The 23,278-nt window shown below is 36.5% G+C and overlaps 1 protein-coding gene across 1 annotated transcript in view; it reads right to left on the minus strand.

The window, feature by feature from the left end:
• ZCWPW2 (zinc finger CW-type and PWWP domain containing 2) overlaps positions 1–23,278 on the minus strand; it is a 118,499-nt gene that overhangs the window by 54,579 nt on the left and 40,642 nt on the right. Inside the window, exon 3 of the mRNA XM_049766476.1 lies at positions 8,683–8,797. Coding sequence (XP_049622433.1) covers positions 8,683–8,797 — 115 coding nt within the window. The remainder of the gene's footprint in view (positions 1–8,682; positions 8,798–23,278) is intronic.

The raw sequence follows: 23,278 nt of genomic DNA on the forward strand, positions 1-23,278 counted from the left end.
AGGGCCAAGACCACTAACCACAGAAGACAGATTAAAATGACATCAAGGAAACAGAACTTCTAAAATCACAAAGAAAGTCTTCATCACAAGTTCCACTCCTTGACCTGTGCACAGACTGAGACCTCTAGATTTAGAGGTCTGTTTTTATCATCCAGATTGGAGCAGAAGTCTTCCATATGGCACAAAAACACCACGGGGAGAGTAAATGGACGTAAAAGGAGTCTATAGATAATTCCATGACAATATATTCCAAGGTTAGAGAAACCCTGTATCTCTTAGGCCAAGGGGATTCCCGTTTCAAATGACCCCAATATTTACTGTGCCTATGCAGGGGGTTGGGGAGACAAAAAACACTAAATAATCCTTCTTTTTTTATTTTTTATTATTTTTTATCTAGTTTTTGTCTATTTCTTTGTTTTGGGGTAGATTTAAAGTAGTTGTCCATTTTTTATTTATATATTTACTTTTTCTTTCTTCTTTTCTCTTCTTTCTCTTTGTGCCTTGTCATATTTCCTATCTCAAGACCATGGCAACTATGTGGTGCATATTTTTATTGCTGCAGTGCTCACTGGATATCTTATTTGATTCCTCTTTTTGAACTGTTGTGGTGTTTCACCTTCTTCTTTTCCCCTTCGTCCCTCAAACAAAGGATGAGAGCCTCTAGAATAACTCTGCTCATAGTTGGCGTAGTCAATTTTTATCTTATTATATTACTTTTCTCTTCCTCAAACAAAACCACATAACTTGAACTTTCTAGTCCCACCTCCCAATTAGAGGGGGCAGTAATGGAGGCACCAAGACCAAACAGTTATAAGACCACTAAGTAATAAACTAGACACAGAAGGGACCACGCATTCTAGCAGCTCCTGGGGGGGGGGGAGAGTGGAGGATATGGGAGGCAGGATGGGAGCAGATGTGGGAGGACAATTCGGTGGTGGGCATTCCCCTGATTCAATGTAAATATGTTCCTCTAATATTACTATGAACGCTATGTAAGCCACTATAATTAAAATAAAAATTATATTTAAAAAATTCTATGAGAAAGAAAAAAAATGTGATACCAAAAAATTCACAGCAAAGTAAAGAGCCTACCATAGAAAGAAACATTTTGATAGGCACTATCAACTTGCATATCTGGCCTTTTATTATGCTTTTAGTTTATGTTGTTTTTTTCTGCTTATTGGCACCACTGATTAATATGTAATTTCTATTGTTAAATATATATACTTACAGTTTTAAGTTAATTCAAAGCGTTGAATATTGGAATTCAATGTTCTACTGGCATTCACCTATTAACATATCACCCATACTATCCACTACTTTATATGATTTGGGAGCCTTAAATAAAACTATGTCAGAAAAATTTTTACATGTAATTAAACATTACAAAAATCAAAAAAAAATAAATCATCAAAAAATAGAAAAAAATAGTATGTATGGTAATAATATACAGAGACAATAGAAACGAGAGCCAGGTGGACCAGTCCCTGGTAGGAAGCTTGCCACAAATAGTGTGTGTGGGGGATGCGCAGTTAGGGCAGAGAAAAAGTCAGACCATGTGACAATGATAGTTAGAAATGACCACTCCAGGGGCCGGAGAGATAGCTTGGCCTTTGCCTTTCATGCAGAAGATAGGTGGTTCAAATTCCGGCATCCCATATGGTCCCCTGAGCCTACCAGGAGCGATTTCTGAGCATAGAGCCAGAGCACTGCCAGGTGTGACCCAAAAATAAACAAACAAACAAAAAAAAGAGAGAAATGATCACTCTGGACAAAACTGTGTTCTGAAAGAAGAAAAAAGTTATATGCATGATATCCCTCAGTAACTATTGCAAATTAGTGTCTAAAAGGTAAAAAGGGGGGGGGAGAAGAGGAGAAGAGAGAAAGATAGAGAGAGAGAAAAAGAGAGAGAGACAGAGAAAGAGAGAGAGGAGAGAGAGAGAGAGAGAGAGAGAGAGAGAAAGAGAGAGAATAAGGAAAATATCTACCAAGGAGGCAGGTGGAGGCAAAAAGGCAACTGCAGACATTGGTGTCAGGAAAAGTGCATAAACTAAGGGATGGGTGTTAAACACTCTATAACTTAATCATGAACAATTTTGTAACAGTATATCACAGTAATAAAATAAAAAATTATTAAATTAAAAAAGCAAGCGAAAGTGGGAAGGAGGAAAATTCAATTTATTCAGACACTAAGCCACAGATCCAATAAACTCAGAAAATAAGCTGTATTAATATTTATGAAAACTACACCCAGGGCCACAGACATGGCTCAAAGGGAGACAGCAGATACTTTATATGTTCAAACTCCAAAGTCAACCTCCTCAGCACTGTGTAGTCCACCAAGTAATTCCAAGCATACTCCTAAGCAAGACAAATAAAATACACATAGGTGTATTATATTTAAATTTATGGAGGTTGGGACTGGGTATATCAGGTAGGATTCTTACTGTATACATGCCAACCTGGTTCAGTTCCTGGCATCTCATACAGTCTCCCAAGAATGGCAGGAGTAATTCCTGAGTACACATCCAAGAGAAATCTGAATACTGCCAGCTATGGCCCCAAAATAAAAATAAAATAAAAATAAAATGAAATAAAAAATTTTAAGGAATCCAAATAGGAAAACCCTTACTCATAATGAAGCACAGATAAAAAATTTCACCCAAATTCCCTTTAGAAATTGTGTGAGCAAGAGTAAAGTGGAGCAAAAATTTAATAAAATGTTTAAATATTTAAATTTACCCTGTAAAATCATCCTTCCAAGCATAGAAATATAAACTTTACAAATTTTAAGAGAATGAGGAAGAGTATTTTGAGTAGAAGCCTTGCAAGAAATGATAATGAAAAATTATAACTGATAAAGAGCTAGGATTATAGAATGACTAGGTATTTTGGGGTGTTGGGCTACACCTGGAGGCACTCAGGGTTACTCCTGTTTCAGCACTTAGAAATAGCTCCTGGAAGGCTCAGGGGACAATATGGATGTTGGGGATCAAACCAGGGTCAGTCCCAGGTCAGGAACCTGTATGGCAAATGCCCTACCACTGTGTTCTCCCTCGAGCCCCAAAATGACTATGTAAAAAAAAATAAAAACTGGGGCCGGGCGGTGGCGCTGGAGGTAAGGTGCCTGCCTTGCCTTCGCTAGCCTAGGACAGAACGCGGTTCGATCCCCCGGCGCCCCATATGGTCCCCCAAGAAGCCAGGAGCAACTTCTGAGCGCATAGCCAGGAGTAACCCCTGAGCGTCACAGGGTGTGGCCCCCCCAAAAAAAAACTTTTATTTTCTTATTTCTAATACAAGAAACAATTTTATTCAAAATAATAATAGCAACAATAAACCCAACTGTTTATGTAAAAAGATATATCTATGTATAAATTGAATGACAGAAATTACATAGATTGAAGACATTTTAAAAACTGCTATTAAAAGGTACATGTATTTTAACATGTATGATGTGGCATAGTTATTATATGAAAGAGGAACTGAATAATATAAATGAATACTGAAAACTCTAGAAAAGCAACTAGAAAATAATCCTAGAGTAGAATTGTACAAGTATTAAAAAATCTTAGAGTTATATTACAGACTAGTTGATAATATCCCATTCATTCAAAACTACAACTATAGTTGTATAACAAAAGTTGTATAACAAAAAATACAACAGATAGTACTGTGGGTAGGGCACTTGCCTTGAATACCAGTGACCTGAATTTGATCTCTGGCATCCCATATGGTCCACAGATCCTGACCCATGTGATCCCTGCATGCAGAACATGTAAACCTTTGACATCACTGTGTGGCTCCTTCAAAAAAAGGACACCACAAAACAAAACAATTAAAATAAATATTCCATATAAAGAAATATTTTAGTCCCAGAAAAAAGTGCTTATTAGAATAAATCTCAAGATAGGAACAAATTAATCAAATAATGTGTACAGAACTTTCATATTTGTTATTATACAGCTGGGTCTATTTATATTTGCAAGTTATTGACCCGTAGATTTAAATGATCAAAAGTTGCCAATTTCTTCAGTATACCAAAAGGTTTAAATCTAAAATTAAAATTAAATTAAATCAAATTAAAAATTTAAGAATCAAAATTTAAAAATGATCATTTTTTTTTAGCTTGTGGGTCACACCCAGCAGCTCTCAGGAGTTACTCCTGGTTCTACGCTCAGAAATCACTCCTGGCAGGTTCAGGGGACCATATGGGATGCCGGGATTTGAACCACTGTCCTTCTTCTGCATGTAAAGCAAATGCCCTGCCTCTGTGCTATCTCTCCGGCTATTTCTGTGCTATCTATCCTGTGCTATCTCTCATAAAAGTAATAATTTCTTGATAAAAATAATAAATTTTGTGGTATGGAAATCCTCAAAATTTTTAAAATGAAGCCAATATACCTGAAAGCATTAATCTTTTTTTAAAAAAATTGAGTAAAGTCTAATTATCACTCAAAACATTCTTTGCAAAAATGAGATGCTAAATACATAAACATAATTACCCTGAAAGCTAAACTGACACAGCATCAAACGATCTATTGTTATATAGTAAAGTGTGAGTGCAAAGAGAGACTCAGAAATAACATTTTCTAATCTGCTGTAAAGAAAGATGCCAAAGGACCCAGAAACAAATAACATGACCCAGATAACAATGGCAAAAATATAGTCTTATAACTTATTCAGAGAAAAAAAAAAAACTGGGGCTAATATAAATGGATGTGCTTTAGAAAGAAAATTACGAGGAACATAGAAAATGAGTTAGTGACTTAGTTTTATTGATAAGTGCAATGTCACAAGAACAAACCCCAAGGGGCCGGTGAGGTGGCGCTAGAGGTAAGGTGTCTGCCTTACAAGCGCTAGCCAAGGAAGGACTGCGGTTTGATCCCCTGGCGTCCCATATGGTTCCCCCAAGCCAGGGGCAATTTCTGAGCACTTAACCAGGAGTAATCCCTGAGCATCAAATGAGTTTGCCCCCCCCAAAAAAAAAACAAACAAAAAAGGAGAACAAACCCTAGTTTAAATGTAGCAAGGTGATCTTTAAAGTCCTACAGTTTGAGATGTCCAGGAAAGAAAAAAATCAAAAAATTAAAAAATATTTTATTGGTCATAAAAATATCTTATCATTTCAAATTAGTAATATTTCACAAAACTTATTTCAATGTTCATTTTGTTATGTGAGAAAGAAAGAATGTATTTTTGCTCAAACATATTTGTAATGGTAACTCGGCTTAGGCTTCAGTTGACCGGACATTGGCCTTTAATCCCAGAACCTTGGATCCCATCTTTGAAACTGGCAGGGTTTTCTGCACCAGCATCAAGTATCGAACTTCTACCAGGGAAGGCCCTAATGCTGCCCTGGTACTGACTTGCACCAGACTGGGTTCATATGTCATCCTGATGACTTGGAAACAGCAACAACTTGCTTTCAGGGGAGGGTTCCCTGCATTGCCACCTAATGGTGAGAAGAAGATGCTCCATGATACCCTAACTTCAACATTGGATTTGTGCAAAAAAACAGGAGCTCCTTTATCAAAAAGTAGGTGATTGTATGTCTGGGGAACATTCTCTGAGTACTCAAGCCTATTCCATTGATCTGACGATCTGTCTTTATTCCAATACCATGTTGTTTTGATAACTATTGCTTTTATTTTGAGCAAAATAAGTCAGAGGGAGAGAGAAAGACATTGAATGGGGTCACTTATCTATGGCAGAAGTGGCGAACAGGATTTTTACCCTCACTCAAAATGGCAAAATACAATACGTGTTTAATATATTATTGTTACAATTATATGTTTTTGTGTGAGTGTTTGTCTTTTTTGGCAGGTCACTGTGTGGTGTGTCTCTCTGACTCTCACAGTTTAAAATTTTGGCTCTTTGTGTCGAACTTGTTCGCCACCCCTGATCTATGGCTTTTAAGAAAAATGAAAGACATTCTTGCAATAATTTTCAGAGACAAAAGAGAGGAGGGCTGGAAGTTACAGCTCACTTCATGAAGCTCACCACAAAGAGTGATGGGTTTAGTTAGAGAAATAACTACATTGAGAACTACCCTAACAATGAGAATATATGAGGGAAGTAGAAAGCTCGTCTAGAGTACAGGCGTGGGTGGAGTGGGAGGAGGGATATTTGGGACATTGGTGATGGGAATGTTGCACTCGTGAAGGGGAGTATTCTTTACATGACTGAAACCCAACCACAATCATGTTTGTAATCAATGTGTTTAAATAAAATATTATTTTAAAAAATGAATAATGAATAACAACTTTCGTGTATTACTCTAATATTCACAAGGCCTATGACCTTTAGCAAGAAATGTATCTCTAAAATGGCATACTTGTGGTAGTTACCTTGTAATGTTGTGAGAAATAAAAGTTACTAATGAAACTAAAAAAAAAAAAAAAACAAACAGGAGCTCAAACTATGAGAAGTGACTTTTCTGACTGAGAAAAACTTTTACTGGGACAATAAAGAAAGACATTGGGGTTAGACAACTTAGTATGCCCAGAGCCTGCAATTGGTATTATGGCAGGATGCTTCATGAGTAGGGTCTCCCTGTTTTTAGGGCAAATGTTTTTTCTTTTTATTTTTCCCATCTTTTGCTGTGCCTCTGCAGAAATAAACAAATGAACAAACAAAAAACCTGTCTCACACACACACTTTTTTTCTTACTTTTTAAAGTAAGAACTTTTTCATAGAACCTACAAACATGGATTACTTTGTTTTACTACATATTTGTGCATTTTTCTATAAAACTAAGAAAAAAAGAAGAAAGGAAGGCTGGGGGCTAGGAGCTAAGTGGGATCAGGTGCATTGGTGGAGAAAAATAAGGACAGAACTAAATAACCAAGCCAATGTCAACAACAATAGAATCAAGAGACCTAAACTTTAATAATCTAAATCTGAATGTAAATGGGCCTGTTATATTGTCAGGCTAGGGAGCAAAGGGTGGTGGTATAGGATGCATTCTGGGTTCATTGATGGAGGGAGGTCAACAATGGTAGTGGGAATGGCCGTGACTCAGCATATATTTGAAATTCAACATTAAAGACTGTAGATCACAACCATTTCAATAAAATAAAATTAAAAAGAAAGAATATATCCTTGTTCAAACAAAGCATAAAATTATATTTGTAACAATAAATTCAATATTTATTGCTAATAAAAGGAAATACTATATTCTCCGCACATGGAGTAAAAATCATGTTGCGGTAATAAATGCATCTTTTTCTGGTCTTAATAAACTAGAGTAGTGTGCCTGTGATTCTTCCACTCTTTCAAGTCTACTTCTTTTTAACTCCCCATAACGCAATTCAGTTTAGAGCTTAACACAATTAAGTGAGAATGTGTCTTATAAAATATATATTATTATCACCACCAAGCATAAGAAAGTTAAAAAATAACTATGAAAAATATTTTAAGGAATAACTATTTCAAATTTTAAAATGTGTTATAACTACTATAATTATCATTCTACTGAATTAGTTTGAGGCTGGAGAGACACCCTCTTTGATCAGTAGTACATTTCTATTTTTTGCTCACCCGAATTCAATCCTTGGCATTTTATATGGCTTTCCAAGCTCCAACATGAATGTCCCTGAACACAAAGCCATGAGCACTGCCATATATGGCCCAAAAAGCAAAATCAAAAAGAAACATGTTAGTTTGAAGGGGCTGGAAGATTTACACTGTTAGAGTGCTTCATTTGGATGCAGCTGACCTGGGCTTGATCCCAACATTCTATATGGTCCCCTGAGCACTGCCAATGGGATCCATGAGTAGAGTCAGGAGTAAGCCCTGAGCCACATTGGATGTGACGCACTTTAAAAAAATATATAAGTTTGAAAATCTTATACCATAATGTTTAGTATTCAAGAAAACTTTGGTTGGAAAAATAGTATAGTGAGTAGAGAACTTGCTTTGTACCCTACACAGTCCTTTAAGCCCAGCCAGAAATTACCCCTGAACTCAGAGCTAGAAGTAAACCCTAGTAGAGAGGGTGTGGCACAAAAACAAAGAAAACAAACAAAACAAATACAAATCAAAAAATAAAAGAAAGGGGCTGGAGCTATAGCACAGCGGTAGGGCGTTTGCCAAGAACGAACATTGATTTGATCCCCCCGGTGTCCCATATGATCCCCCAAGTCAGGAGTGATTTCTGAGCACATAATCAGGAGTAACCCCTGAGCATCACAGGGTGTGGCCCAAAATAGCAAAAATAAAATAATTAATTAATTAAAAATGAACTATTATAAAATGTTGAAGATTATTTTTATCTATTACTTGAATTTATGTAGGAAAAAATTACATACTCTGTTCTGAAATAATACAATACAACTAATTAAAAATCTGTCCCAGAATAATAATTTAAATAATAATTTAAAGCCACTTCTAATTTTAAAAATGTGATTTGAAATATACTCAAATAACCTATGTAGATTGTCTGCAAGCTAAGACGATGACAGAGAGCAAAATAAAATTTCTTCATTTAAACTAGAGTATATGTTTGGTCATCAGAAATTATTTCGAAGGACAAAATACAGACTATTAACAGCACAAAGATTACTTTTTAGTTAACAAAATTTACTATTTCCCTAAAAAGAGAAAACTATGTGCAGACTTGCTTTTGGAATCATGTGTTTGAATAAATCCTTACATAAGTGGTAAATAGTAAAAAATATATACCCTCTTTTGTTCGGTAGCACATTCTCAGTCTTTGCTCAGGAGAATATCCATACAGAATGTCTGCTTCTTCAAGTGCACCTTTAAGCCACTTCTTCTTTTTCTTACAATTTTCTGGCTACAGAAACACAGAAAAAATATTTTAATATACAATTTTATGCATAACTTTAACATCATTAATTCATTGAGCTAGTATTAAATCTAATTTAAGTACTGCATGACATATTAGAGTTTGGTATCTTATTGTGGTGGGAAATTGTATTGAAAGTCGAAAGGTCAGACTCTTTATTCACTAAAATATTTTATCTCAGTTTTCAAAAAAGTATAAAATGTTAAGAACGCTGTGAAAGATTATCCCTGACAAAAACTGAACCCAAAGAATGGGATAGTCTTCTGGGATAAACAACTTAAGTCAGGATAGAGATGCTAAATTATGCCAAAGGAAAGAATAAAATAGATTACAAGGCAACAAAATTGCATCCAGGAAAAAAATAGAATAATACATTTTAGGGTCTACTATATGTAATCGGCAACAAAGAGAAAAGTAGATATGAAACTATTTTGACTTTCCTCTATACTTTAAGGGTGCCTGCTGATTGCCAATGTGAAATACCCGAATGTCTGCTCTTCAAGCATCCACTAAACTTATTTATTTTTTGGTTCTTTTTTATTTTTTTCCATTGAATTTAGATGTATTTACTAACTGTTCTTAATACCTCTGTCAATTTAAAAAACCACTCACAACTCTCACTGGGAACCAGAGTGAGGGAGTGATATTGCATTAAATAAATGAACAATCTGTGAGCTCCTCTCGGGCCTCCCCGGTAGTACAAATGCTTGGACATTTCATGTGTATGTTTTCTTACATGTTTGTTTATCTCATTCTCTGACTGTCCCCCTCTGGACAGAAGTTGAAAGTACCAATACCATTGGCCTTAGACAGAACTTCAATGTATATGAGAAATAAATATTAATATCTTATGAAAAACTTGATCCCTTTAAGTAATATAGTACTTTAGAAACCATGCTTTTAATTTTAAGACAATTCCTCTGACAAGTAGATTTGGATTTTGATAGAAAATTAATAAAGTCACAAAAGTTCCTTAAATTCAGTGCCGATTTTCTTCATCTGTAAAACATAGGTAATAATATACACATTAAAAGGCTCACGTCACAAGTATTAAATAAAATAACAGATGTCCTTTTCTAGCATGGTAAGCATAGCAGAATTATCATATTTAAATAAAACAGTTTTTACTAAATGTTTAAATCTTTTTCTCACCAGTTCTGAATTTACAGGCTATTGTACCAATAGGATCAGAATGATGAATTCAGTAGTACTAGGGATTAAATTCTTGGTCTCATACATGCCATGAGCACTTTCAGCCACTGAGCAATCTTCCCTTCTCTTCTTGCTTAGAGATTGTAAATGTAGATATATTGTGATGCCCTCAATGCGCAATAATTGCACCAGTGTTTGAATTTGAAACACTATCATTACTTATTGGGCAGGTGCTTTAACATTCTGAACCTATATGTATTACTGTATATCTCTAACATTTAGTATATGTATTACTGTATGTCTCTAACAGATATATCTACTATATCTATGGTGGGCTCAGGGAACCATATGGGATAATAAGGATCAAACTTAGGTCATACACTTGAAAGAATGCTATCTCTATCTTCCATTTTATTCTTAAGTCTCCAAATTAGTATCAACTGTTTCCTTTACAGTTACTATTTTAAATTAATTAAAAGTTTTGCTTTCTTTTTAATTGTTTTCATGACTGTCTCCACCCACAGAATAAAAGGTTTCTAAAGGTACAATCAGTGAGTTTTGCATTCTCTTCAGTATTTATTTGCCAAATCTCAGTGTATATAGAATTCACATGCAATACTAAGACAATGATTTATAAGGAATAAAAATTGTAAAATATATAATCAAATAAAATATACTTCACATATAAATTCAGAAATTCTGTATTTCTTAAGTTATTTCATGATAAAACCAAAGAAAATATGTTGTCAGATATAAATGGATAAACACTGGAATTTAAATAATTTTACATTAGCAGATTTAAGATATTTTCATAAATCAAAATGTTAAGTAAAAAGTTATAGTGAAAAACAGTCTATAAGTTGATATAGCTAAACAATTTAAATTAAAATTTCTTGAAAAAAGTAAGTGAATCCAACATAAAGTCACAGTAAACTTTAGTTGAGTTTGGGGAATTAAAACAACTTTTTAAAAGCATGTCTTCTAGAATTTATCAGTAAGTATATGCCACCTAGTGGCAATATATAAAACATCTTGGAAATTCAGTTAAGATTTTTACAAAAAAATTGTGAATTTCAGAATTAGGTCTCTATAACTATGTACCACATGTCAAATAAATTTTATTAACTTTATTATCAAAAGAATAAGTCACATTATTAACCTATATACTGTTCCTCCCAATGTACCTCCCTATTTATTTCTAATACCCATTATTATGAATTGCGCTCATTGTCTTATGATAGTGTATGCACCTAAAAGAATGTTTTATATAAATATACCAATTTTTATAAAATTAAATAAATATATAAACTTTGAACCTACGTATTTGTATGAAAGATTAATAGTATTGAATAGTATTCCTTAACTTTAAATCATACTATAAATCTGTAATAATAAAAATGATAACAATGAAATAAAAATTGTCTCTCAGAAATGGAACAGAATTGAAAATCTAGAAATAGATATTTGTATGAAAGACTGATTTATTTAGTTATTAGGCATATTCTAGATTCTGAGATGCTATCATTGAGGAAAATAGACATATTCTGGTCAGTAAAATGGAATCTCATTATGTGTACTAAGGTATCATAAAACTATTTTAAGCATTTAAAAATTTTAAAAGGTAATGCAATAAAGTTGTCATGATAGTTTATTATTAAAAATAATAACCATGGGTTTTAAGAAAAATAAAAGACATTATTGTAATAATGCCCAGAGACAATAGAGATGAGAGTTGGAAGGACCACTCAGGATATGAAGCTCACCACAAAGAGTGGTGAGTGCAGTTAGAGAAATAACTAACTAACAACTATCATGAGAATGGTGAGAGTGAGAAAAGTTGAATTCCTGTCTCAAATACATACAGTCAGGGGCTGGGGGAGAAGGGTTAGGGGATCATTGGTGGTGGGAATATTGCCCTAGTGAAGGGGGGTGTTCTTTTTATGACTGAAACCCAACTATAAACATGTTTGTAATCATGGTGCTTAAATAAAGATAAAAAATAATGATGACAGATTAACAGAGAACAAAGGCTTACTATCCACAAAACTGTGTACTGTGTACATATGCAAGAAAGGATATTCAAGAAAGGAAAATACTCTGAAGTAGGAAAATATACATATGTTCATGAAGTATCAAAGAAACCAAAATAGAGGAAGTTGAATGCAAAAGAATAACAGGTATCTTTGTGGGCCATTGTAGGATCTTTGGTTATACTGCAAATTAAATGGATCCAACGCAGAGTTCTAAGAATATTTACTTTTATTCAATATATTACATATATCATCTAATTACTAATGCAATCATACCATACAAAGAAAATATAGATTAATTATTGCTACTGCAATAATACAGACAGAAATGATGGATGGTAGTGTGAACCAGAATAGTAGCTGACACTTTGGTAGCAAAAATAATTTCATAACCATTTGAAATGCTGCTGTGAGAAAAAGAATGCCTACAAATTTTGGACAGAGTCAATCAAGGATGGAATTTTAGGAAAGGCTATAAAGTAAGTAAAATTTGGAGGAAAATCAAGAAATCAAGAATTTACATGTGTTGTGTATGAGATGTCTTTTATAACATCATTGCAGAGGTTCCAAATAGTCACTGAGTAAAAAAGAAAAATTTAGGAAAGCGAGATGAATGACAGATAAATTTTTGGAATCATCCACACACTTACATGGTATTTAAAATCAAGAAATGAATAAGATAATCAAGGGAATAAAAAAGTGGTATATGAGGGCCAGAGAGATAGTACAGCAGGTTGGGTATCTGCCTTGTATACAACTGAATTGAATTCAAACTCACGACACTTTATGAATGTATCATCATTCACTTTACAAAAGCCCTAATTGTGGACATTCAGGTTATTTCTAATGATTATTTTTTCCACATAGTCATTTGTCTATGTGAGAATACATTAAAGGATAAGTTCCTAGAAGTTGAATGACTAGCTTTAGTTCATATTTATTAAGAACTTTGGGAACTCCGCTGGAACTCAGATGCCAGCACCCCTATCTGCCTGTCCTCTGTGATGTGCTGCATTTTCAGCCTGATTTCTTCCTGTGTGTGGCTCATCTGTGGATGGCTAGCCTTCTCTATCTGCCTGTCTTCTGTGCTGTGATACATTTTCGGCCTGATTTCATCCTGTGTGTGGCTCCTCTGTGGATGGCTAGCCTTCCCTGGAGGTGAGTTTACACGCCCAGAAAGGGGAAGCTGCTGAACTCTGCTGGAACTCAGATGCCAGAACCCCTATCTGCCTGTCTTCTGTGCTGTGCTGCATTTTCGGCCTGATTTCTTCCTGTGTGTGGCTCATCTGCGGACAGCTAGCCTTCCCTGGAGGTGAGTTTACATGCCCAGAAAGGGAGGAGCCAATGAATACAACCACAACACGTAGAAAAACCCACAAGTGTGTTAATGGGGAAACAATGCAGGCCAGCAACAGACATAGAAAATGAAGATGGCAACTCAGATGAAGATGGCCAACTGACTAGTCAGTCTCTCAGATAAGGAGTTTAGAGTCGAAATATGGAAGATGTTCAAAGAACTCAAAGAAAGTATAGAAGAGAACACTAATAAGAACCAAGAGAATATGAAGATAGAAATGAGAAAACTCGAAACTGAAATTTCAGGTCAAATAACAGGTCTAAAAAACTCAGTAGATGAATTGATGAAAAACATGGATGAGTTTTCCCACAGGTTAACAGCAGCTGAGGATAAAATTAGTACACTGGAATATGAGATGAAAACAACTCCATACAGCAGAAGAGACTGGAAAAAAGCCTTAAAGCAAATGATCAAAAAATAGAAAAATTAGTCAAAGAATGGGAACAGATGAAAATAGAAGTCTATGATAAGCTCAACAGAAACAACATAAGAATCATTGGAGTCCCAGAGACCCAGGAAGAAAATCTCCAGGAAGAATCAATGGTCAAGAACATCATTAAAGAGAAACTACCAGAGCTAAAGAATACATGAGATCAAATCCTGCATGCCTGAAGAGTACCAACTAAAAGAGACCACAGAAAAAAACACCCCAAGGCACATCCTAGTACACAATGATGAATACCATAGATAAAGAATTCTGAATGCAGCAAAATCAAAAAAAAATTACATTCAAGGGAATATCCTTGAGATTTACAGCAGACCTGTCACAAGAAACACTCAAGGCCAGAAGGCAGTGGTTGGACATAGTGACAAAACTCAATGAAATAAATACTTCGCCTAGAATAATGCACCCAACAAAACTCACTTTCAGGTTTGAAGGAAGAATACATGGTTTCACAGACAAACAGCAGCTCAAAAACTTTACAGACTCAAAACCTGTCTTAAAAGGAAAACTGAAAGACCCACTTTAAGACAAGACTAACCAACAGAGACACCAAACTTCGATAAAAAAAAAAATGGCACTAAATCCCAAGACAATTCTTTCTCTCAATGTCAATGGACTAAATGTACCAGTTAAGAGACACAGAGTGGCTAAATGGATCAAAAAACTCAACCCAACCTTCTGCTGCCTATAAGAAATGCACCTGAATAATCAGAACAAACATAGACTCAAAATAAAAGCTAGAGAAAAATCATCCAAGCAAACAACACCCATAAAAAAGCTGGAGTGGCCATACTAATATAAGATGATGCAAAAATTTACTCAGGAAAGTTATAAGGCACAAAGATGGATATTTTGTATTAATCAAGGGATTTGTACAGCAGGAAGAAATCACTCTCCTAAACATATATGCACCGAATGATGGGCCAGCAAAATATTTAATACAATTGTTGACAAATTTGAAAAATAGTATCAATAACAACACAATAATTGTGGGAGACCTCAACACGGCATTGCCAACACTTCATAGGTCAACCAGACCAAAACCCAACAAGAATGTACTAGACCTGAAAAGACAAATGGAAGAAAGATACCTAGTAGATATATATAGGACACTCCACCCCCAGAAACCTGGATACACATTCTTCTCTGATGTACATGGGACATTATCCAGGATAGACTAAATGCTAGCACATAAAACAAAACTCCATAATATCGAGGAGAGAAATTTTACAGGCTACCTTAACTGACCACAAGGCCCTGAAATTATATGTGAACTACAAAGGGACACAGAAGAAAAACTTTAATACCTGGAAATTAAACAGCCTAATACTGAATAACCAGTGGGTACAAGATAAAATCAAAGAGGATATCAAAACCTTGCTGGAAACAAATGACAATAGAGACACAAACTATCAGAAGTTTTGGGACACAGCAAAAGTGGTACTGAGAGGAAAATTTATAGTTTTGCAAGCACACATCAAGAAAGAAGGGGCATTCCTTAATAGCTTAATGACGCAACTCATAGAATTAGAAAGTGCTCAACAAAAGGAACCAAATATAGGGAGACAGAAGGAAATAACAAAGCTGAGAGCAGAAATCAATGAAGTGGAAACCCAAAAAAACAATCCGAAAGATCAACGTAAGCAGAAGTTGATTATTTGAAAAAATAAACAAGATTGATAGACCACTGGAAAAACTAAAAAAGAAAGAAAGAGAGAGAGAGAGAGAGACAGAGAGAGAGAGAGAGAGAGAGAGAGACAGACTTGATAACTCGTATTAGGAATGAAAAAGGAGAGATCACTACTGATATGGCAGATATTCAAAGGGTAATTAGAAACTACTTTGAGAAATTGTATGCCACTAAAAATTAGAACCTGGAAGAAATGGATAAATTCTTGGACTCTTATAATCTTCCATGGTTGAATAAAGAGGATGTAGCATATCTAAACAACCCCATCACTACGGAGGAAATCAAGACAGTAGTCAAATGTCTGCCTAAAAACAAAAGATTCACTAATGAATTCTTTCAAACTTCCCAAGAGGAACTACTACCAATCCTGGCAAGACTTTTTCATGAAATTGAACAAACGGAAACACTTCCAAATAGCTTTTATGAAGCCAACATCACCTTGATACCTAAACCAGACAGAGATGCTACCAAAAAAAAAAATAACAGACCAATATTGCTGATGAACATAGATGCAAAGATCCTCAATAAAATCCTGGCAAACAGGACTCAATGCCTCATTAAGATCATCCACAATGACCAAGTAGGTTTTATCCCAGGAATGCAAGGATGGTTTAACATCCGTAAATCTATCAACATAATACACAGCATCAACAACAAGAAAAATAAAAGCCACATGATCATATCAATACATGCAGAGAAAGTATTTGATAATGTCCAACACCCATTGTTGATCAAAACTCTCAGCAAGATGGGAATGAAAGGAACCTTTCTGAATATAGGTAAGGCCATCTACAACAAGCCAGTGGCAAATATTATCCTCAATGGAGAAAAACTAAAAGCTTTCCCTCTAAATTCTGGCAGAAGACAAGGCTGTCTGCTCTCACCACTCCTATTCAACATAGCACTGGAAGTACTTGCTATAGTGATTAGGAAAGAAAAAGATATCAAGTGAATCCAGATAGGAAAGGAAGAAGTCAAGCTCTCGCTGTTTGCAAATGACATGATACTCTACTTAGAAAACCCTAAAGACTCTACCAAAAAGCTTCTAGAAACAATAGACTCATATAGCAAGGTGGTGGGCTACAAAATTAACACACAAAAATCATTGGTCTTCCTATACACGAATAATAATAAGGAAGAATTGGACATTAAGAAAACAACCCCATTCACAATAGTGCCACACAAACTCAAATATCTTGGAATCAACTTGACTAAAAATGTGAAGGACCTATACAAAGAAAACTATAAAACTCTGCTCCAAAAAATAAGAGAGGACATGCAGAAATGGAAACACATACCCTGCTTATGGATTGGCAGGATTAACATCATTAAAATGGCAATACTCCCCCAAAGCATTGTACAGATTTAATGCAATCCCTCTAAAGATACCCATGACATTTTTTCCAAGATGTGGATGAGGCACTTTTCAAATTCATTTGGAACAATAAACACCCTAGAATAGCTAAAGCAATAATTGGGAAAAAGAATAGGGGAGGAATTACTTTCCCCAACTTTAAACTTTACTACAAAGCGATAGTTATCAAAACAGCATGGTATTGGAATAAAGACAGGACCTCAGATCAGTGGAATAGGCTTGAATACTCTGAGAATGTTCCACAGACATACAATCACCTAATTTTTGATAAAGGAGCAAGAATTCCTAAATGGAGCAAAGAAAGCCTCTTCAACAAGTGGTGGTGGCATAACTGGCTAGCCACTTGCAAAAAATTGAACTTAGACCCCCCATTTTACCTCATGTACGAAGGTAAAATCCAAATGGATTAAAGACCTCGATATCAGACCCGGAACCATAAGATATATAGAACAAAACGTAGGCAAAACACTCCAGGACATTGAGACTAAAGGCATCTTCAAGGAGGAAACTGCACTCTCCAAGAAAGTGAAAACAGAGATTAACAGATGGAAATATATTAAGCTGAGAAGCTTCTGCTCCTCAAAGGAAATAGCGCCCAGGATACAAGAGCCCCCCCACTGAGTGGGAGAAACTATTCACCCAATACCCATCAAATAAGGGGCTAATCTCCAAAATATACAAGGCACTGACAGAAATTTACAAGAAAAATACATCTAATCACATCAAAAAAATGGGGAGAAGAAATGGACAGACACTTTGACAAAGAAGAAATACAAATGGCCAAAAGACACATGAAAAAATGCTCCACATCACTAATCATCAGGGAGATGCAAATCAAAACAACTATGAGGTACCACCTCACACCACAGTGATTGGCACACATCACAAAAATTGAGAACAAGCAGTGTTGGCAGGGATGTGGAGAGAAAGGAACTCTTATCCACTGCTGGTGGGAATGCCGTCTAGTTCAACCTTTATGGAAAGCAATATGGAGATTCCTCCAAAAACTAGAAATCGAGCTCCCATATGATCCAGCTATACCACTCCTAGGAATATACCCTAGGAATACAAAAATACAATACAAAAATCCTTTCCTTACACCTATATTTATTGCAGCACTATTTACCATAGCAAGACTCTGGAAACAACCAAGAACCCTTCAACAGACGAATGACTAAAACAACTGTGGTAAGTATACACAATGGAATATTATGCAGCTGTCAGGAGAGATGAAGTCATGAAATTTTCCTATACATGGATGTACATGGAATTTATTATGCTGAGTGAAATAAGTCAGAGAGAGAGAATGACGCAAAATGGTCTCACTCATCTATGGGTTTTCCCCTCTGTCCACACCCAAAAATGTGTGTGTGTGAGCACATATATTTTTATTTTCATTTTTATCCTAAGTATTTAGCAGCAATTAGCACTCACACAACTTATGAAAATTTTAAACTATATTTATATTATCAAATCACTAATTGTATTATAAAGTATTTATGTCATTTGTATACTTTTTGTTTATTTGTTTTTTGTTTGTCTGTATGATTTTTGGTTTTTGAGTCACACCGGTAATGCTCAGGGTTACTCCTGGCTCTATGCTCAGAAATCGCTCCTGACAGGCTAGGGGGACTATATGGGATGCCGGGATTTGAATCACTGTCCTTTTGCATGCAAAAAAAAAGATAAACACAGAATGGTAGCACTATTCTGAAGCACCTAGAACATACATCTTATACACAACTAATACTTAACAATCAAATAACAGGGTTTAACAGGGTAGAAACTCCAAACACTGTAATAGTCAACATATACTCGGGAACAGTGCCCAAAATACATGAAAAAGGAACAATGCAAACTCTTGACTACACATTATGCCACAAAGAAAACAGCAACACCAGAAATAGCAGCATAGAGAGAACAGGTATGTAATCAGCCTTCTACAACAAGGCCCACAATAATCCCTTAGAGATCGTATACAGGAACACAGGTAAAGAATACCACGGGAAATCACTGACTCCAATGGAAACATCCCATAACACTATGTTTTAATGCCTTTATCTTACTATATTTAAAATAACCTCTCAGCTTTTCTGTCCACAGGTGTTCTTGGATACAAAAGGTGGACAAACCAAGATGGCAGCTCGGGATACCACATGAGATACCATACCTACCTTGCACTACGAGATGGCCCCGAGAAAACTCTTTAGCATACACTTTATCTCTAGGTTATATCTCCTTTTAGGAATTAAAGCACATGACCAGTCAGACCACCGAAGCAGTTAACTGCGACGTACAGACTTAAACTACAGGCTCTATTCATCGAACACATTCAAGCAAACTAGCATTCCCTTGCTATTCTCTCCTCTCTTCTCACTACTTTCTTTTTTATTTTTTTCTTTTCTATTCTTCTCTTTACTTTTTTCCTTTTCTCTTCTCCCTTTCTTTCTAATGTATTTTCTCTTTTCTCCCTTCCTACCCCTTCCAAATACCTTCCCCTTTCCCCCCTTTGAAAATCCAACTATCCCTTCACCCCTCAATCCCATCCAGACCTCCCACCGTATTAAAACTCTTCACCCTCAGTCCTTAATCTATTAGGCATCAAGATTAACCTCCTACCCCAACGAACCAGTACCCAGCACCCAAGCGAAGGGACACCCAGTCAAACCCACACCTCGTCTACTGCAAGAAAAGACAGCCAACTCCCCTGCGGACTCATGCTGCGCGGCCCTCCCTCCCCCTAACATGGACTGTTACTTGAAACCGGACTTAGTTCCAAAAGTATCCCCAATGCAAGAACTCTTCCAAGACCTCCCTGCCGCAAATCTTGCCAATCTGAAGAAGGTCAGGGGGTGTGATGGAAAGGTGCCTGAGAACCAACACACCACAAGAAAAACCCAAAATACAATGGGAAAACCTGTACTTCCAACATAAGCATAAGACCTGTATTACATCACTTCTTTACCTGCTTTTCCCCAAATGTAAGGTAGTCTTTTGCATCATTTTGGTCCTTTAAATACTTCATTAATTCATTTATTTAAAAAAATGTCTGTCCTACATATACATATGTGAGCACATACATTTTTATTCCTATTTTTTTATCTTTTTTGGGTATGTGACCTGTTTCTGTTTTCCCCTCTATCCACCCCCAAATGTGTGTGTGTGTGTGTGTGTGTGTGTGTGTGTGTGTGTGTGTGTGAGCACATATATTTTTATTTCTATTTTTATCTTTTTTGGGTGTGTGACCTGTTTCCATTTTCTTCTTTTTCCACCCCCAAATGCACCGGCAATATAATGTAGTACCATTTCTCCCTGCAAAGGCACACTAAAAAAAGGGGAAATCTTACATATAAAAAAGAGCTCTTATCTACTAGAGATAGGAACTCACAGTTGTTTACAATACAGGGATATCTCCTACCTTAAAAATATGTCATGTGGAATCAACTTAGACCTTAGGTGATTAGATACCATCCATCCAACCTTGAACCCTGGATCCCAGACATAGAAATGGCACAGTTCTTCACAACAGCTGCAGGAAACAAATCCCATCCGGGACAGCCTTAATACTGCGGGGTCACCAACAAGTGTCAGCCCTAATATGATATCCTGACAACGAGGAAAATGGGAACAACTTGACCTAAGAGCAGGTTATCCTACCTTACCAGCTAAGGATAAGACAAAATCAGAAGACTTGTCACCCTTTGGTAGGTCCAAAAGCCAAGATCGCGATTTACAGATGACTGGCTGCTAGAACCATGACCAGACTGCATACATCTTGGGACCAATAAAAAAAAGCCCTAGTCTAGGTTTTGAACTATGACCTGCACAATAACCATGATCCCCAGTACCAAAGGTCTGGCAGAGACAATTGTAATGGAATGGGGCTTCTGGAAGCACAAAGAAAGACGCTATCCTAGGTGCCATCCTAGGTTCAGTGCAAAGACCAAGACCACCACCACAAAAGATGGATTAAAATGACACTGAGGGAACAGAACTGCTAGAACCACAAAGACTGACTTCATCATAAGTCCCACCCCTGGACCTGTGCAGATACTGAGATCTCTAGACACAGAGGTCTGATTGTATCACCCAGGATGGACCAGAAGTCTTCAAAACACCACAAAAGCACCACCGGGAGAGTAAATGATCCTGAACAGAGTCTATAGTTAATCCCATGACAATATACTCCAAGGACGGAGAAACCCCATATCTCTTAGGCCAAGTGAATTCCTTTTCGAATGACCCCAATATTTACTGTGCCAGGGCAGGAGGGAAAAAACAAAAAAACAAAAAGCACAAAACATTGTTTATTTTTTATATATTATTTTTTTATCTTCATTTATTATTATTATTATTATTTTTATTTACCTATCTATTTTTGGTCAATTTCTTTGTTTGGGTGTGGTTATTGAAGTTGTTGTCCCCAGATATACTTATTTTTTTCTCTTCTTTTCTTTTCTTTCTTTATGTGCTATGCCATGTTTCTTATCTCAAGACCATGGCGTTTTTTGTTTGTTTGTTTGTTTGTTTTTGTGGTGCTTATCGTTATTGTTGGAGTCCTCACTGGATATTTGACACTTCTTTTTGTACTGGTGGAGTGTTTCACCTTCTTTTTCTTCATCTCTCAAATCGATGATGAGAGCCTCTAGAAGGATTCCGCCCATTTTCGGTGTATTAGACTTTTACCCTAGTTTATTACTTTTCTCTTCTTCAAACAAAACCACACAACTTGAACTAGCTAGTCCTGCCTCACAGTTAGAGGGGGAAATAAGGGAGGCACCAAGACCAAACAGGTGCAAGACTACTAAGTAGTAGGCTAGGTACAAAGGGGACTACATATTCTAGGAGCCCCGGGGGTGAGGGAAGAGGATATGGGAAGTAGGACAAAAATGGAGGTATAGAGAGGACAATTTGGTGATGGGAATATGTACCTAAAATATGTACCTAAAATATTATTGTCAACAATATGTAAGCCACTATGATCAAAATAAAAATTATATTAAAAAATCTAAATATTCTGTATGAGCAGCCATTTCTTCCCTACTAAAACTTTTAATGAATAAGTTTATACAGTTTTCAAGACATCTTGAAATGACTCACATTCAGAAAAATTAAATCTTTCTGCAAAAGTTATCAAACCAAGGTTTGTAATCACTTTCTAAACTAAGCTCTTTGACACAATATATAATCTTGAACTGTAATCTTCCAAGGAAAAAGTTTTAAATTGACAAACTAGGGCTTTGAATTTCACCAAAGATAATAGATTCATTCCATATAGTAATTACTAGGGCAAAGTTTGTGAAAGTTAAATAATTGTCATTCTTGAATTAATCACAGTAATAATACTGTATTTAAATTCTATTTTAAAATACTATATTATTTAATAAGCTAAATGTTCAACTTAATTTTTACATTTACAAATATTAATGAAGATGATATTTTGAATATAGCCAAATGCACAATGATCTTTTTTAAAAAATACTATCTTTTGAAAGAATAAGTACGTTTATGGTGAAAGACTGTGAGTGTGACCTGTCTATGTCTGTCTACTGTCCTCTTGCGTGAAACTCTTGCGAGTGGGGCAAAAAGAGCCTCCAGAAACCTCGCTCGCCCAGACGCCATTTTCAGGGAGGGACTTCAGAGCATAAAAACCGGCTATCCTTTGCAAAAGCTGGCTCCCTGTGTGTGACACCAGGCGGGGAAAATCCGCGAAAGTACACCGGCCCAGTGGGGCTCAGCTGTGAAAGACTGTGAGTGTGACCTGTCTATGTCTGTCTACTGTCCTCTTGCGTGAAACTCTTGCGAGTGGGGCAAAAAGAGCCTCCAGAAACCTCGCTCGCCCAGACGCCATTTTCAGGGAGGGACTTCAGAGCATAAAAACCGGCTATCCTTTGCAAAAGCTGGCTCCCTGTGTGTGACACCAGGCGGGGAAAATCCGCGAAAGTACACCGGCCCAGTGGGGCTCAGCTGTGAAAGACTGTGAGTGTGACCTGTCTATGTCTGTCTACTGTCCTCTTGCGTGAAACTCTTGCGAGTGGGGCAAAAAGAGCCTCCAGAAACCTCGCTCGCCCAGACGCCATTTTCAGGGAGGGACTTCAGAGCATAAAAACCGGCTATCCTTTGCAAAAGCTGGCTCCCTGTGTGTGACACCAGGCGGGGAAAATCCGCGAAAGTACACCGGCCCAGTGGGGCTCAGCTGTGAAAGACTGTGAGTGTGACCTGTCTATGTCTGTCTACTGTCCTCTTGCGTGAAACTCTTGCGAGTGGGGCAAAAAGAGCCTCCAGAAACCTCGCTCGCCCAGACGCCATTTTCAGGGAGGGACTTCAGAGCATAAAAACCGGCTATCCTTTGCAAAAGCTGGCTCCCTGTGTGTGACACCAGGCGGGGAAAATCCGCGAAAGTACACCGGCCCAGTGGGG

Source organism: Suncus etruscus, chromosome 20, assembly GCF_024139225.1.
Source record: "Suncus etruscus isolate mSunEtr1 chromosome 20, mSunEtr1.pri.cur, whole genome shotgun sequence".
Classification (NCBI taxonomy): domain Eukaryota; kingdom Metazoa; phylum Chordata; class Mammalia; order Eulipotyphla; family Soricidae; genus Suncus; species Suncus etruscus.